The 15,307-nt window shown below is 34.5% G+C and overlaps 2 protein-coding genes across 4 annotated transcripts; one reads left to right on the top strand and one right to left on the bottom strand.

Moving 5' to 3' along the window:
- Window positions 1-499: 499 nt before the first annotated feature.
- Window positions 500-4,929, top strand: LOC129892216 (H/ACA ribonucleoprotein complex non-core subunit NAF1). 2 transcript variants are annotated; one of them, XM_055967775.1, is made up of 4 exons: window positions 500-587; window positions 807-1,590; window positions 3,274-3,351; window positions 3,470-4,929. In XM_055967775.1, the coding sequence occupies exons 2-4, from the start codon at window positions 829-831 to the stop codon at window positions 4,757-4,759; spliced, it is 2,130 nt and encodes a 709-aa protein (XP_055823750.1). In that variant the 5' UTR covers window positions 500-587; window positions 807-828; the 3' UTR covers window positions 4,760-4,929. The 2 variants fall into 2 exon arrangements, with proteins under 2 accessions (XP_055823750.1, XP_055823749.1); XM_055967774.1 differs by having other exon boundaries at window positions 528-1,590.
- A 2,845-nt stretch (window positions 4,930-7,774) lies between these two features.
- On the bottom strand, window positions 7,775-11,786 carry LOC129893068 (protein ULTRAPETALA 1). 2 transcript variants are annotated; one of them, XM_055968561.1, is made up of 4 exons: window positions 11,586-11,786; window positions 11,175-11,406; window positions 9,775-10,099; window positions 7,775-8,064 (listed from the first exon to the last, which is right to left on the bottom strand). In XM_055968561.1, the coding sequence occupies exons 2-4, from the start codon at window positions 11,380-11,382 to the stop codon at window positions 7,890-7,892; spliced, it is 708 nt and encodes a 235-aa protein (XP_055824536.1). In that variant the 5' UTR covers window positions 11,383-11,406; window positions 11,586-11,786; the 3' UTR covers window positions 7,775-7,889. The 2 variants fall into 2 exon arrangements, with proteins under 2 accessions (XP_055824536.1, XP_055824535.1); XM_055968560.1 differs by having other exon boundaries at window positions 11,175-11,403; window positions 11,586-11,784.
- Window positions 11,787-15,307: the final 3,521 nt, after the last annotated feature.

Raw genomic sequence — 15,307 nt, 5'->3', positions numbered from 1 at the left:
TCCATTTAGGACATTCATGGATCGGTTTGAATCGATTATAAGTGTCAAAATCAAGTCAATTTAATCGGTTATTAAATTATTAAAAGCAAATCAAATCAAATATAATGTACATTTATCGATTTAATTGTTACTGATTTTAATTCGATTCGATTCGATTGTTCGATTATTAATCATACACAAAAATAAAATCAAAAAATAAAGTTAAAAAATACAAAAATAAATTAGTCAGCAAACAGATTAACAACCACTTACCACTACACATTTTAATCAAGTGAGATTACAAATAAAAACTTATAGTAGCAAAACAACATAACTTGCCACTACACAATTATCAAAGTACAAAATTATATTTCTTTTAGCAAAACGTAGACATTTTTTTTCTTCCTATTTTGAATAATTCAAGAGCATTTTAAGAACGAAAACCAAAATAAGGACCATTTTGTTCTATTTCCAAAGTTCATGGGCATTTTTGGTCTTCTGAATTATTCTGTTAAACCCTAGTAGGGTTTAAGAAGCTTGATTGTTCAATGAAAGCGCCCCAAAAAGTTCGCTTACCAAAACTTCTTTCCATACGTTTATAAAGCCAGGTATTCTCCTATTTTGAAGTTACTATGAAAAAGTTCTTGAAAACCCAAATTTTGTCACTTGAAAATGGTGGATTTTCTGTACAATTCAACCGGTGAAGAGGTTGAAGATGATAAAAAAAATCAACCTTTTCCAGACCCTTTAAGTCTACTATCTGTCCCTGATTTTGACGAATTTTCTTTGTCTTTTGCTGATTCTCTTCTTGATTTTGATTCCCTCAGTGATTTGATCTTGGATAGTCCCATGGCTGATAGAAATCAAGAACCCTCTGAGCTTGGCTCTGTAGAAGTCAAGTTCAGGAGTAATGATGGAGTTTCTGAGAAATGTGAAATGCAAACTGAGGACCCTTTGAGTTGTTTGAATCAAGAAGGGAGTCAAATTGGGGTTTCTGAGAAATGTGAAACTCAAACTGAGGACCCTTTGAGTTGTTTGAATCAAGAACAGAGTCAAATTAGGGTTTCTGAGAAATGTGAAACTCAAACTAAGGATCCTTTGAGTTGTTTGAATCAAGAACAGAGTCAAATTGGGGTTTCTGAGAATAGGTTGAGAGTTGAGGACTTGGATTGTATAGTTGAGGAGAAGATGGGGAGAGTTAGTATAAGTGGGATTGAGAATGAAAGAGTGGTTGATCAAGTTGATCTTGGCAATGTCAGTGGCAGTGTGATGGCGGCGGTGATTAGCAAGAATGAGGAGAGTGATAACAAAGTTGTCATCAGTAGTAAGGCTGAGGAAAGAATTGTGAATGATACAGGTGTTAATGGAAGTGGAAGTACAGTGAATAATAGTGATACGGACTCTGAGAGTGAAAGTGAATCCTCTTCCTCAGCGGCCTCTAGTAGTGACAGCGATGAAGATGAGAGTAGTTCAAATGATGAGGCAGAAGGGGAGGTGGCTATGGAAGAAGGCGAGATTATAGCATCTGATCCCGATGAGATGGTTGGTTGGGATGAAGACGATGAGGACACTGGTGTTAAGGGACCTATCAGGTCTAAGAATGAGGTTCAGGTAATAATTACTATCACTTTATATGTAAATGCTAGTGCATTTGAATTACTTATTATTGCTATGTTTGAGCTTTTGATAAAAGTGAAATATCAGATGTCCACGCGTCTTTGTACCACTTAAGCTAAGTTAACTTAGCTGATTTTTAAATTTTAATAATCCCCCTGTTATTGCTTGATCAATTTTTGATCCATTACAGACGACTTTTATGTGGCAGTGCTGCTTCAGAGTTATTAATCTGCATTTGTTTCAATCATGGAAACTGGTTGAGGAATGTAGTGAACAGGAAGGGTGCTCAAAATCAACCATCAGTATAAGTACCAAAATTTATTTGTACCTAGTTTAATAGGCGTCTTCCAAGGGAACCCGGAGTCAAATTAAAGTGCAAGAAAGGACTGATGTCCTATACACACCTAGGAGATTGATCTCTAATTACAGGACACAAGTACTACTTCGCATTTCATGAATAGATGACTTTGTAATCAATAATAAATAGATTAAGACACCCTTTTTAGGCTTCTACAAGAAATAATACTCTAATAGATGCCTGCAAATCATGGAGATTATTTTCGAGTAAAGAATGCTTGCCTATGTATAGTCAACTCTGGAACACAAATCGTTGATCATTGTAGTAGAATTGAACCACAGTCACTATGTATGTATATGTCTAAATGTTGCAAATCTGTTAGCATTTGATTGATAGCTTGATATTCTCTGTATATTTAGTGTGAGTAGTCTAAAGGATGTAATACGGAACTTTGTGCGAAGTGGAGTTCATCTATTTCCCTGATTATGCATCCAAAATCCCAGTTATTGGCCATACCTAAAGGTAAAGTTGAGTGATGTTAGATTTTTCTGTTTTAACCTCCACCTTCTATCTTCACGAATCACGGGCATCATGTTGCTTTTGGAAGACTTTGCAAATGCATACTAAATAGAGAATGGAAGAACATAGTTTTGAAAAAGAAAAAGATTGTGTTGTCTCTATTTTATATCTGTCTGCTTATCTTTCGAAGGCCATCTTGATCAATCAGTGTCAGTTGATATTAATCTATGGGGGAGAGGGTTGCTTTCATATGTAATTGCTAATAAATTTATTAAATTTATTATAGTGATGATATTAAGACTAATGCGTAAGAGTAGAGTGTTATCTCTAAGAAGCACTTTAGCCAAAGAACCATCTATCAATCCATCAAGAAATTTTGTGTCACTCCAAAATCAGTTGGAACGGGACAACCAGCTAATGTAAATCCTTGATATCCATCCATTATATTCCGGTTCAGTTTAGTCCATTGCTGAAAAATTGCATCTTTTGGTGGATTAGATAATCTGGATTTCACACTTTTCCTTATATGGTTAACTAGTTCAATTCCAACAGTCGGTATTGCCATAAGAATCATTTGCTTCTATTGTATTCTAAGCACTTCTGCACTAAATATATTCTTGACATGAAAAAAGTGACTTGCTCGGCCTTCATAGTTATTTGTCTTAAGAGTAGGAACCAGCAGATTTACTTCTTTTTCCAGAAATTTTATGGTGCTGACCTGAAGTAACAGTAAGATTTTGGGAACATGTATTTGTTTTGTACACCCTGCATGGATGATTAGCACGTGAAAGTGATGTTTTGGATTTGCTTTTCACGTTTTATGTCAACACGCAAACATTCAATCATCTTGTTAATTGCAGGTTCTACCCCCAGTTCCGGAAGTGACTGCAACCTTACAACCACATCACCAGATGCAACCTGTAGGAGTTGTGTCATCGGTAAGACTAAAAAGCTGAAAACAACAAAGATAAAGATTATGTAAATGGTGCTTGGTTATATTTAATTCAACTTTGTTATCTAACGTACTTATTTCTTCATCTATGTATGGTGTGACAGATTATTGGGGCCCAAGTTGTAGTAGAAGGGGTGGAGAAGCATAGTCCTCTTTGTGATGGTTCTATTCTCTGGATGACAGAAGGCAAATCTCCACTCGGTATAGTAGATGAGATTTTTGGGCCTGTCAAGAACCCGTACTACATTGTAAGATACAATTCTGACCACGAAGTTCCCTCTGGAATCCACCCGGGAACCTTGATCTCTTTCGTCCCTGAATTTTCAAGTCATATCTTAAATGACAAAAGTCTTTACAAGAAAGGGTATGATGCATCTGGTGAAAATGATGAAGAAGCGTCTGAGGATGAATTTTCAGATGATGAGAAGGAGGCTGAATACAGGAGAATGCTAAAAATGAAAAAGAGGGGCATCACGAATGACCAGAAACCAGGAAACAAGGACAAAAGGAATCTCAAAAATCGATCCCAGAACTGGAAACATGATCAAGGTGCGGCAACAGACGTGCAATATGAAAAGTGTAAGCCATCAGTTGACCAAAGTCGACGTGTTATCCCAGCTGGTGCTACTCCTCCGGATCAAGGCATTCATCAAAGCGCCTCTCGTCAAGGACATGGACAGAGTATCAGGCCTCCATCAGTCCCTACATTCCCGCATATGCAAAATTCCCCTGGCTTAGCAGCACCGTCAACAGGAGTTTGGCCTAATGGAATCCCATATCAGCAGCCCCAGAATATGGGCTTTCCTAACACACTGCCGAATATTGGTATGTCATGGCCCCAACAAGGACATCCACAGCAAATGTTGCAAATTCCTTTGCCAAATGCATTACCTTTTGAGCAGCAAATAAATCCAACTCTTCCGTCTAGCTTTATGTTCCCAGGTGGACTACCAAATTTTGGTGCAGGGCCATCATTTGGACCTTGGCCTGCCTTTGGACAAAATGTTTTTGGTCAATCACCTATGGCGATGGGCTTACCAGGCCAATTTACTCAGGCACCAGTGAATTTGGGAGGTCAGGTACCAGCAAATGGACCACAATCAGGACAGAACAGTAATACACAACCAAATGCTGTGGTTCCTGGCTATATTAATGGCTCTCCAAACTTCAATCAAGGTCAATCATCCTTGCCAATGGGCTTACCAGGCCAATTTACTCCCACACTCATGAATTTGGGAGGTCGGGTACCAGAGAATGGACCAAAATCAGGACAGAACAATATTAATGGCTCTCCAAACTTCAATCGAGGCGCTCATTCTGGTGGTGGTCGGAGAGGGAATCACAGGGGTGGTGGCCGTTTTGGTGGTAGGAGAGGCAGGTCACAACGTAACTGAAGTTGGAAACCTTTACTTTGTAACTTCCATTGAAAAAGTAGTATAGTAGTTTTATGGTTTTACTTTCCCTTCTCCTTTAGGGATCAAGTGTGTGCAGGACTATCCACCTTATGGCTTCATCAAATGTAATGAATTTTGTCCAAATTCTGAATGTTTGTTTTCCACTGGTGCTCTCGTTGTTCGAAAATGCACACGATGCACATAAGCATTGGCCGTAGACATTTGTTCTCAGTTTTTGCCTTGAATGATCCTGTAGTGTGATGGGATTAGGTACTCAGATGCAAAGAACCAGACTTGGGTTCTTTTTTTCTTTGGTTTTCCACCAAGCACTTGGTACTTGCTTTGGGGCTCGGTTAATCTAGATTTGCACTGGGAGGTTCCACTTTGGAGAGTAAAGCGCCTTCTATTAGGACTAGGTTCAATGATGTATATTGACTTCTTGAGCTTTAGTTATGTGTTACACTTTCTACCAGATGTGGCCACATTTTTAGGACTTGAACCGGAGTCCTTGAGAGAAGAACTGAGGAGTATTTACCCACTCTATCACAACCTTTGGTGATAACAGACTTTTACTGATTCCTTGTGAGACAAACTTCTTGTTTTCCTGGATTCTATCTTCATTTTGTTCCTTCTCTATAGGTTTTCTCCATATCCAAATATAGTTGACCTCATTATTTAGATGACAAGTCATTAATATTTATGTGGTTATAAATCACCTCATTAAAAACAAAAACAAAAGATTAAAGTTGAATGAAGGAGGAATTTAAAGTGATGAGACTTAATAAATCGACTATTCTTTTGATGACGTAATGTCTGTTTATATTTCGTATAATATTTGACTAATATGAACTTAAATCAATTGTGAAGGAAGGTTCATATGCAACCAATCATAACTTGTTCGGGGTTGAAGCATAGTTGCAATATAATAAGAAGACATAATACATAAATATGTTCTTTACTTGGCCTCATTTCACATTTATGTCCTCCAACTTTGGGTGTGCACAAGTAGACACTTAAACTTATATAAAATTGAACAAATAGACACACATATCCTACGTGACACAATACACGTAGGACGCCACGTAGGACAATAAATTGTCATGTAGAACGAATATGTCTATTTATTCAAGTTTTGAATAGTTAAAGTGCCTACTTGTGCATTTATAAAGTTAGAGATCATAATTATAAGCTAAAGTCAAGTTAATGATGATATTTATGTATTATGCCTAATAAGAACAACATCGACAATAAAGGGAAGAGATAACAAAAGAACACGGCAAAGTAGCTCCTTTTGGCTCGTTAAGTCTCTTCTTAAAAACCGAAAAAGTTGATGTATAATAGTGGAAGTAGCATCGAAGATATGAAAAAAAGTTTATAACTACTTTCCGTATAGTTTTTTAATAGCTAAATTTTAATTATAAAATATTGAGGTGATTTAATCAAAATTTAACTTTAAAATAGTCAAATTAACTCTAGAAAAACGAAACATGATAATTAATTTAAGATGAAGGGAGTAGTTCAAAAAGAATCGAAATAACGAACCAAATCGACTATATATTGTGTGTAATTTTAATATAAAATCTTTTGCACTCTTGATTCATAATACAAGTGTTTGCTAGTAATTCAATTCTTTGCATTTACTTCCTAGTTTGATTTGTACTTTTTATTTAATAATTTCAATACTTTAGTTAATGTTCAAAATAGCTTTTCTTTGAGTAATTTAATAATTCAGTATTGCTTAACTTTTCTTTGAGTTACGTTGACAAATCTCTCATAAAAAATAAAAATGTTAATTAAACACGAATTGTTTAAAATTTTGTTCGACTTTATTTGCAGGAGAATACCCCTCCTCCCCATAAAGAGAAGGAAGAAACAGCTTTAAAAAAACAAAAAAACAAAAAAGACCATCTCAAATGGAGCTATAATAGGCAAATTTTGTTAGAAGATATTTTTTTTTCCTTTCAGACCATCTTATGCGCATCTCTATTAATTCCACACAATGCACATGCCATTTATCATCAACAACAAATATCAGGCAACTCTGTCCACTAAGGCTGAAAAGAAATCACTTTGGTGCTCAACCCACGTGACTAATCACTAGGCCACATAATTGGATGCTTGTTAGAAAATATTCGTTTTCGTGTCTGGTGGTTGCACCAAATTAAATAAATTGAGCTTTAAGTCAAACTAAAGAAAATATATGGTGAAGGGATAAAAATATGTTACGTATAAAACAAGAATTTACAAAAAAAAAAAAAAAAAAAGAAAGTAAACTTCACTTTCCCACTGGACGATAACCCTTATGCAATATTTTTTTGTCTAAAGAGGAAAGCTTTTTGATCAGTTTATTTACATCCTTTAAACTCTGTCGTAGCTTTTAGCTTCTTCTTATTCACTAAAGTAACATTTCATTTGCCAAACTTTTAAGCTTTTGCTTTTTCAGTCTTTGTGCTTTCATTTCATGGAAAAGATTGATTGAGTCTTGCAAATTCATCCTCCATTAATAAAGACGTTTACAACAAATGGTCTGTTTCTTTCTTCCCATCAGTAAATAGTCTACATTTTGATGTTACATACACAAATATAAATCCTACATTTGATGTTGCATAATTAATTATTTGGGTGCCTTTTGTAACGCATTAACAAAAAAGGAAATCAAAAAAGAGGGAGGCAACTTTTTGGTAATATGAAATACTTTGATGACACTTTTAGCAGAGATAAGAGGTTTATTCTTTGTCAAATAAGCTGTAGAGATCACAAATGTAACATCTACATGTATTGGTGGACCAAAAATTTTGAACTTTTATGAATTCATAGCATTAAACCCATTGTATTTTTAAAATTGTGGGTTCAGACAGCGTTTTATGCAATTTTTACTAATAAATTTATATTCCGCATCCAAATAAATGAAAAGGGAAACAGTCGAGCACCTGAGCATGTATGCATAATGCAGATGCATCAATATATATTATAATAGATAGAAGAAACCTTCGATTGTGAATGTAAAACGATAAATTTGGGTTTAATGGGTCTTAAATATGTCAGTAAAAACATGAGCAGCAGGGGTTCACATGAATTAATGATGGGGAAAACATACCCCATTCGAATTGGAAATAAATTATTGAATAACTCAAGCCTTTGCATTCTTTGTGAAGTCACTGCACGTCTGGCAACTGCAGTCTGAAAATCGGCATATTTGGCAACCAAAACAAACACAGGTGGTGCAACCTTTACATGTCGAAGAACGAGAACATCCCCTGTACACCCTACGGCTTGCTCGTTCTTCTTCATCATCACATGAAAATCTGATATTCGAGTAAGTCCATAAATTAAAAACACGCAAAAAAAAAAAAAAGACATTTCCAAGGATTAAGATATCTTGGAGGTCAGTTTTAGACAAGATCATCACTTCACATTTGACAGGGTCCAAGAGAAAAAAGAAAGCCGACACTAACAAACAAATTAGCAAATTTGGGGTGACATTGGAAACAAACGTTTTTGTTTGTTCAACAACTGTAAAAGGATAGATCATCACACGGCATATCAAGTAGCAAAGAAAGCTTTTTACCACCTAATAAGATGGATATGCATCAGCAAACTCCTTTATATCACTTGCCATTCTACCAACTAATACGGTGGGACATGCATCAACAAGCTGTCTTACATCACTTGGAACAACAACATTTCAGATCCAACAGAGTGAAAGGAGCTTCACTAATACAAGCCAAGAAAGTTAGATGGCATGTGCAGAAGAGTAGATGCAAATACAAATGACATCAAGAACAGATTTCTTAATGCCTAATATTCCAACTCAATTATAGGATGGCATTATAAACTCCAATTCTCACAATTAACACTTATTTCTCTCAAGAACAAGTGGTTGACTTCCAAAATCTAACAAAGAAAAAACGTGCTCTCAACTAGAGAAGCAAATTCTGACCATAAGCAGAGATCCCATGGGCGTACGACTGGAAAACAGAATTCTTTGAGAGACACTACTTCTGGAAATGAAGTTGATAACTATTTCAATGCAGCAATAGCTGTAATTAAAGCTTTACTTCCAGTCACCCTTTATCTTTTAACTCTTCATACATCATGAAATCCAAAGTGCCATTTAACTTGGATGTGGGAGCAAAGGGCATATGAGTTCCCTTCCCACCCCAGAAAAAGCACTTTTTTTCCCTTTTTCTGTTTCTGCTTGGGGGTATGAGTGTAAGATATTACTTGAATATCTGCTACAAAACAAATATCCTAAAATATCTTTCCATCTCTAGAGCATGCATTGAGAATATAGAGCATCATATATAGGTAAATAAACTGATCAAAGAGCTTTCCTCTCAGATTCTGAACTGTACTTTTTAAAATAAGGTTCTTTCACCATTTACCTTCTCGGTACTTATATGCTACCGGTCATACATGAATGCTTGGTCTTAGTTCAAATTCAGTCAGATCATAAAGTACTGTGCTAATGTCGGTTCACTAGGATGAAGGTCAAATATTTCTTTGAATCCTTCTCCCAAACATGCAAGTTGGGCAGCATGCAAAAGTTGCCTGCCTGTACTTCTATTTCATCTTTCATGACTTTCCTCTTTTTGCCGGGATTTCACCATTATCATATAAAAGTTTTCTATTATTTTATTTGGGACGGGGGTAGGAGGAGGAGAAGAACTAGAATGGATATAATCCACCAATAAAATTCATATTGCCTGGTCTTTCATGCTGGACTGAAAGACTTCAAATTATTGAAGTTGGAAGGCATCATATACAGATTTTACAAAGGTAAGAGCACTCATGAATTAACTAAAGACTTCCAAGACAAACTAACAAGATGCAACTATTTTCCCATTCCATGACTACTGCAACTATTGACAGTACCCATTCCATGGACAAGATATAGATTTTATTACTTTGATCAATTAAATAAATTCTCATAGGGAAAAATCAACCGCAGCATGTGTGTATAAGAGGGTGGTCAATCCAAAAAATATTAACAAACTTGAATAAGAGGAACATACTTGTCATAAGGAATACAAGAGCAGTTCCAATGCACATTCGCCAAAGCATCATGGTAAGTTCTGCACTCTTCCTTTGAACGGAGACGGAACCTGCGGTCTTTCTTGCACTCAGTGCATCTTAGGAACTCATCACGATGACAAGCTTTTCCATTTTGAGATCTATTTGATCCATTAGCATGCTTTGAGGACTTGTTATAATATTTTAGCAATGGGGTCTTTACCACAGGAACTTTTTCACCATTGACAATGATCCATACATTATTTTTCCATTTCCTAGCAGTTTCTCTCCCAGAATGCTTCTCAAATGCAGCTGGAGTAAGCTTGTCTGTTCACAAAACATCAACTCTTAATAGAAGCACAGTGCACAACAAGACTATGAAATAATGTAAAAGAGAGGACGGCATATGCATAAAATTCTAACACATTCAATTAACTCTCCACTCATTTTTACAGCACATACAAGAAGTATTAACAACTAAGAAGCTGAATATCTAAATTCCAGAAAGAGAAAAAGAGGCTCTTGTTAAGTAGCACAAGTACAAGTGGTAGGACTTAATGTACTTTATCAGATATTTCCTCCTGTGGAGTGTTATATTTATCAAGTACATAACCGATTCTTTGTGGCGTATGATTGTAATAAAGAAAGGAGGAAACCAAGAAGATACATAGTGAATGATTAAAAAGAAAGATATCCTCTGACAACAAATGCTGTCGAGAGAATCTGCTTAGTGATAGTATAAGATTTCTTTTGATATCACAGCTAAATATTCAAGTGCACAAGGCCCACGATAAACATTAAATTAAAGAGTTGATAGTTTTCAGAAAGTTGCCATTGTCACTGGGACAATGTGTACTGTGTAGAAATGGTAGATAGATCCAATGAGTTGTTTAGCCAATATTGCATCATGAGTTGATGCCATCAAAAATGAAAACTGTCATCAACCAGAAAGAACAAAGCTTTGAAGACAAAACAAACAGAACTCTGCATCAAAGGTCAAACCCTTTAACAGCTTAACCTGCATCCAAAGAACCATCTTCACATATTAAACACACAATGTATATCTAGCTTTGTTGACATGCTTTATCAACAACAACAACAACATAGCGAGTGTAATCACACAAGTAGAGTCTAGATACGATAGAATGTACGCAATACCTTAACCTTACCTTTGGGAGGTTGACATGCTTACCAGTCACACAAAAATTTCAAAGAAACATCAAAATACACACTAGAACTGGCAGAAATCATGATCTCTCAGGCAAATTTACATACACATAAAATGTTATACAGAAATCAAAACGACTGAGAACACAGAGTCGACGATAAGAAATTAGAAGCGACGAACAACATGCATTTGACGCAAACTAAGCCCATTTGATCTAAAGGTAAAAATAAGAACCTTCTGTGCATCCAGGAGTACATTCACAGGTGATTTCAAGTTCACCAGACGAGAAAACCCTAAGTCTAGCAACAGCATCACCATAACGGTGGCTTGTACACCCACACATCACCTCCACGTAATCATCGCATCTCTTGACCCCACTTATCTCACGCAACTCATCTTCCGTGAACAATAACGTAACGACGCCGTTACTACCATTCTCCATTGATGAATCCCTTCTCTCTCTCTGCTATCGCAAAACCAAAAAAAAAAATCAAAATCGAAATCAAAAACAAAAAGAATCGAATACTACCCACTTGCCATATATATCCGTGTGTGCTTTTGTGTGTGTCGATACAATATATATATATATATGATACAGATTATAACTGCAAATGCATTTGCAGATATAGAGAGAGAAGGAAGGACCCAGAAAAGAGTAGATAGATGGTAGAAATAGCCTCCTCAGCAAGCACGCATCTCCAAGGCGTCAGTCCAAGAGATCTGCTGGAAAAAGCGTTGAAAAGGAGGAGCTTTAGGGCTTTTTATAGAGAGAGTAGTCTCTTTACGAGGTGGGTGGGGGTACAATAGAGGGTGGGTAGAGAGAGTATGTGGCGGGTGGATGAGTTTCGGGGGGGGGGGGGGGTTGGCAAAATTTGGAGAGAAATGGGCATTTAAAGAATAGCGATTATTTGAGCTACAGATAACTATAAAAGATATGTAAGTCATTTTTATAACGAAAATATCTGCTTCCTATTTCTATATAATTCATAATGGTGTTTGTAAGGAGACCGAGGAAGAAGGTTTGAAAAACGAAAATCCTTCACATGGGAAGAGGGAAGGACGAGGTTTTTTGGAGAACTGTACTTTTGCCAATATTTTTACTAGTTTAGGCACTGTTCTCATGGAGGCTATTAGAGTAAGCTTTATTTACTGATTTAACAGTGAACGCAAGGACGTTTTTACCCCAACTGTCCAAGTCTGAGTTCTATTAATTTGAATTTTAATGAGTTTATATTCTGAATTTGTTTTTATTATGAGTATGAGTATGATGATGGGGAATAGCATGGATGGCTGCTACAGCGACTTGAAAGGTTTAATTATTGCAGTGTGAATTTTGGTGCATACTTATTAGTGGGAGTGACTTAAGGGTCTGTTTATTTGGAACTATCATTCGAGACGAAAATTGAAGAGTTTATATATAAACCAAACTCCTTTTTTGGTTTTAGTTTTTTCTTTTCAAAGGAAAAGAGATTCCTTCACGACTCTTTTTAAGTTTAAAGTCATTGCTTTTATTACTTGACAGTGAATTTTAAGCTATATACTGTTAAACAACTTGTTTTAGACTTTTAGATCACCTAAAAAACAATTAGAGACTTGAGCAAAGTAGCTTATAAGTTCAAAAAAAAAGTTTTTTTTAGATAAATTAAATCAAACAGGTTCAATTATTTTTTTAGGCTTATTTTAAATACAAAATAACTTTAATTTGGCTTGTCAAACACTCAAAAAAATTATTTTAGTTGTTTTGAGCAACTTATAAGTCAATCCAAATAGACTTTTATAATTGTTGGAATTTTAAGGTGTGAACGATGAAAATGAGGAAAGATATATTTTGAGTTGCACGTCTTCATCTTACCTTTTTGTCCCAAATTTTATGCATCGAAAATTTACATTTGTCTTCCCCTCTTCTTTTGCATTAACTTTGAAAATAAAAGTAAGTGTTACGTGCGATTTAATTCATTTGTCGAAATTTTGATCCACTTACTAACTTATGTATAGAGGCACAAATACAATGTAGAATTGTTAGTTTTACTCAAACGCAAAGTGTATCTTCTACATATATCCTAATTCAAGTAATACTACTACTACTTTACTTGGATTGTTAATTTACTTTACGTAATAAAGTTCTCATAAAAAGGATTTTGTGCAACCACAAATGAGGGTGTATACATAATAGTTTGCCATTGGATAAAAATGAGACATGAAAAAAGTTTTCATTATTACATAGGAAAAGGTCCTCAATGACCCATGTGACTCTGTTTTTCCCTTTTTCCAACGGAATTGAAGCAAAATATTATTCATTTATTTGCTTAGGTAAAGTGCTTAGCCTAATTGCATATTCATTTATTTACCGGCCATGAATCATGATCACTCACCTACATATTACTGCTTCGTGTCATATTATTTGTCATAAATTATTTATTAATTTACAAAATCAAAATCAAAATAATCAAAATAATCAAAACAATTCTCATTTTTCTTTTAGAAATTAATTCTTTTTTAAAGAACTTACAAGAAAGAGTTTATCCGTTGTTAATTTTGGTATTAATAAATAAAGCACATTAATAAAGTGTATTAAAAAAGATAATGGATAAATTAGTGAAAAAATACATTTCTTATTTATGATTTCTTAAGAAACATATAAAAAAAATAAGTAATATAAAGCCGAAAAAATATAGTACTTTATTCGTCCTAAAATAAGTGTTATCTTAATAAAAGTTTATCATAAAATACAGTAGTTACATTATAAAAAAGTGCACAATATTAAAAAAAAAACAATCAATCTACTTTATTAATTAGAAGCAGTTTAATAAATTATATATTATATTTATTATTTTAAAAATGGACATGAAATGAACTAAAGTAACATCTATTTTGAGACAGACAAAAAAAATAGCAAAAGTAGGCAAGTAGGTGGAGTGTGTATATAAGCCATTGGCCCTTAAAGGGCTTTTGCGTATTGATGCCCTTTTCTAGTATGGTGCTATAAACTTCTCTTATTATTGAAGAATTTTTTCGTATTCTTGTTTTTATGTGATCTCTTCACTTTTTCTCATTATTAAAGAAACCATATATTTTCCTCCTTTTTTTTATGATCACCCAAAGATAGAACGTCCCTATTTTTACGCAATTGCAAATGATAAGAAAAAAGTACCATTACACTTACTAATTTAACCCCAAAAACAATTCATCGACCTTGATCTTGTCTTGCATGGAATCATTAGCTAAAATGTTGCGCAAGGGTCTCAACCCGCATATAGATAATGAGCCAGAGTGAGAGCCAAACTTCGATAGATGAAAGATATAAGCAGCATGAGACGTATGGCAATTTTGAATTAAATGGAAAGCTCAAAAAAGTGAGGAATACATAAGATCATATAAGAAAATAAATTGACATCTCAGTTCCCACACATCAATCAATACGGGACAATGTAACACTTTTAGTGGCGAAGTCAGAATCTCGATCAAGGAGTGTCAAAATATAAAAAAGTAAAATTATACAGAAGTTAAGAAGTGTCAATATGTAATATATATATATATATATCCTCATGTTTATCTGGCTCCGCTAGTGAGCACTCTCACACATCTAATTAGCATGGCAACTAAAGCATAAAAGAGGTAATAAAGGTAAAATAAAGAATTAGATTAGTCTGATTCTAATATCATGATATATAAAAAATATTTCTTTCATTTATATTTACTTAATCCTGTCTAACTTGACAGCACATCATTTAAAAGCAATAATAAAATTTGATGATTCCATTATATCAACTTTAATTATTATACGTTGGAAAATGAATTGAAGATAATTATTGTACTTAACAGTAAGGATAAAATAGTATATTATCCCTCAATTTTTCAAACTGATTAGATAATGCATTTTCAAATTCTGAATCCGCTTACATTGTCAAGGCACTTGTTAATGACCTGCACAATGATTAATTTCTCCTTTATTTAATGTTCTTTTTCACCAGAAACTTACTACTCTTCATAATAAGGGCATCCTTTTTGTTTTGAACTACCAACATTAACACTTAGTAGCTATAACGCCCTACTCCATCAGCCAACTTGCACAGATAGTATTTAAAATCTATCATAACTTTTAGAACACGTTGTAGCAGAAGCGAAATCAAAATTTAATATTTAAAAATTTTAAATGTATTTTTATGTTATTAAGTTTTATATTAATATTTTTTTTATATTTTTGATAATTTTTTAATAAAAATATCAAATTAAAATTAAAATTATTGAATTTAATCAAAGCCTCGTCCTTGCTTTAAAGACAAAAATGCGGGGGCAGGGGACCGCTATTTTCTTCCCTACAAATATATTCCATCATCACTTTATTTTTACTATGAAATGCTTAATTA

The sequence above is a fragment of the Solanum dulcamara genome, chromosome 6 (assembly GCF_947179165.1).
Source record: "Solanum dulcamara chromosome 6, daSolDulc1.2, whole genome shotgun sequence".
In the NCBI taxonomy this organism is placed as follows: Eukaryota; Viridiplantae; Streptophyta; class Magnoliopsida; order Solanales; family Solanaceae; genus Solanum; species Solanum dulcamara.
This window is presented reverse-complemented; position numbering and strand designations above follow the sequence as displayed.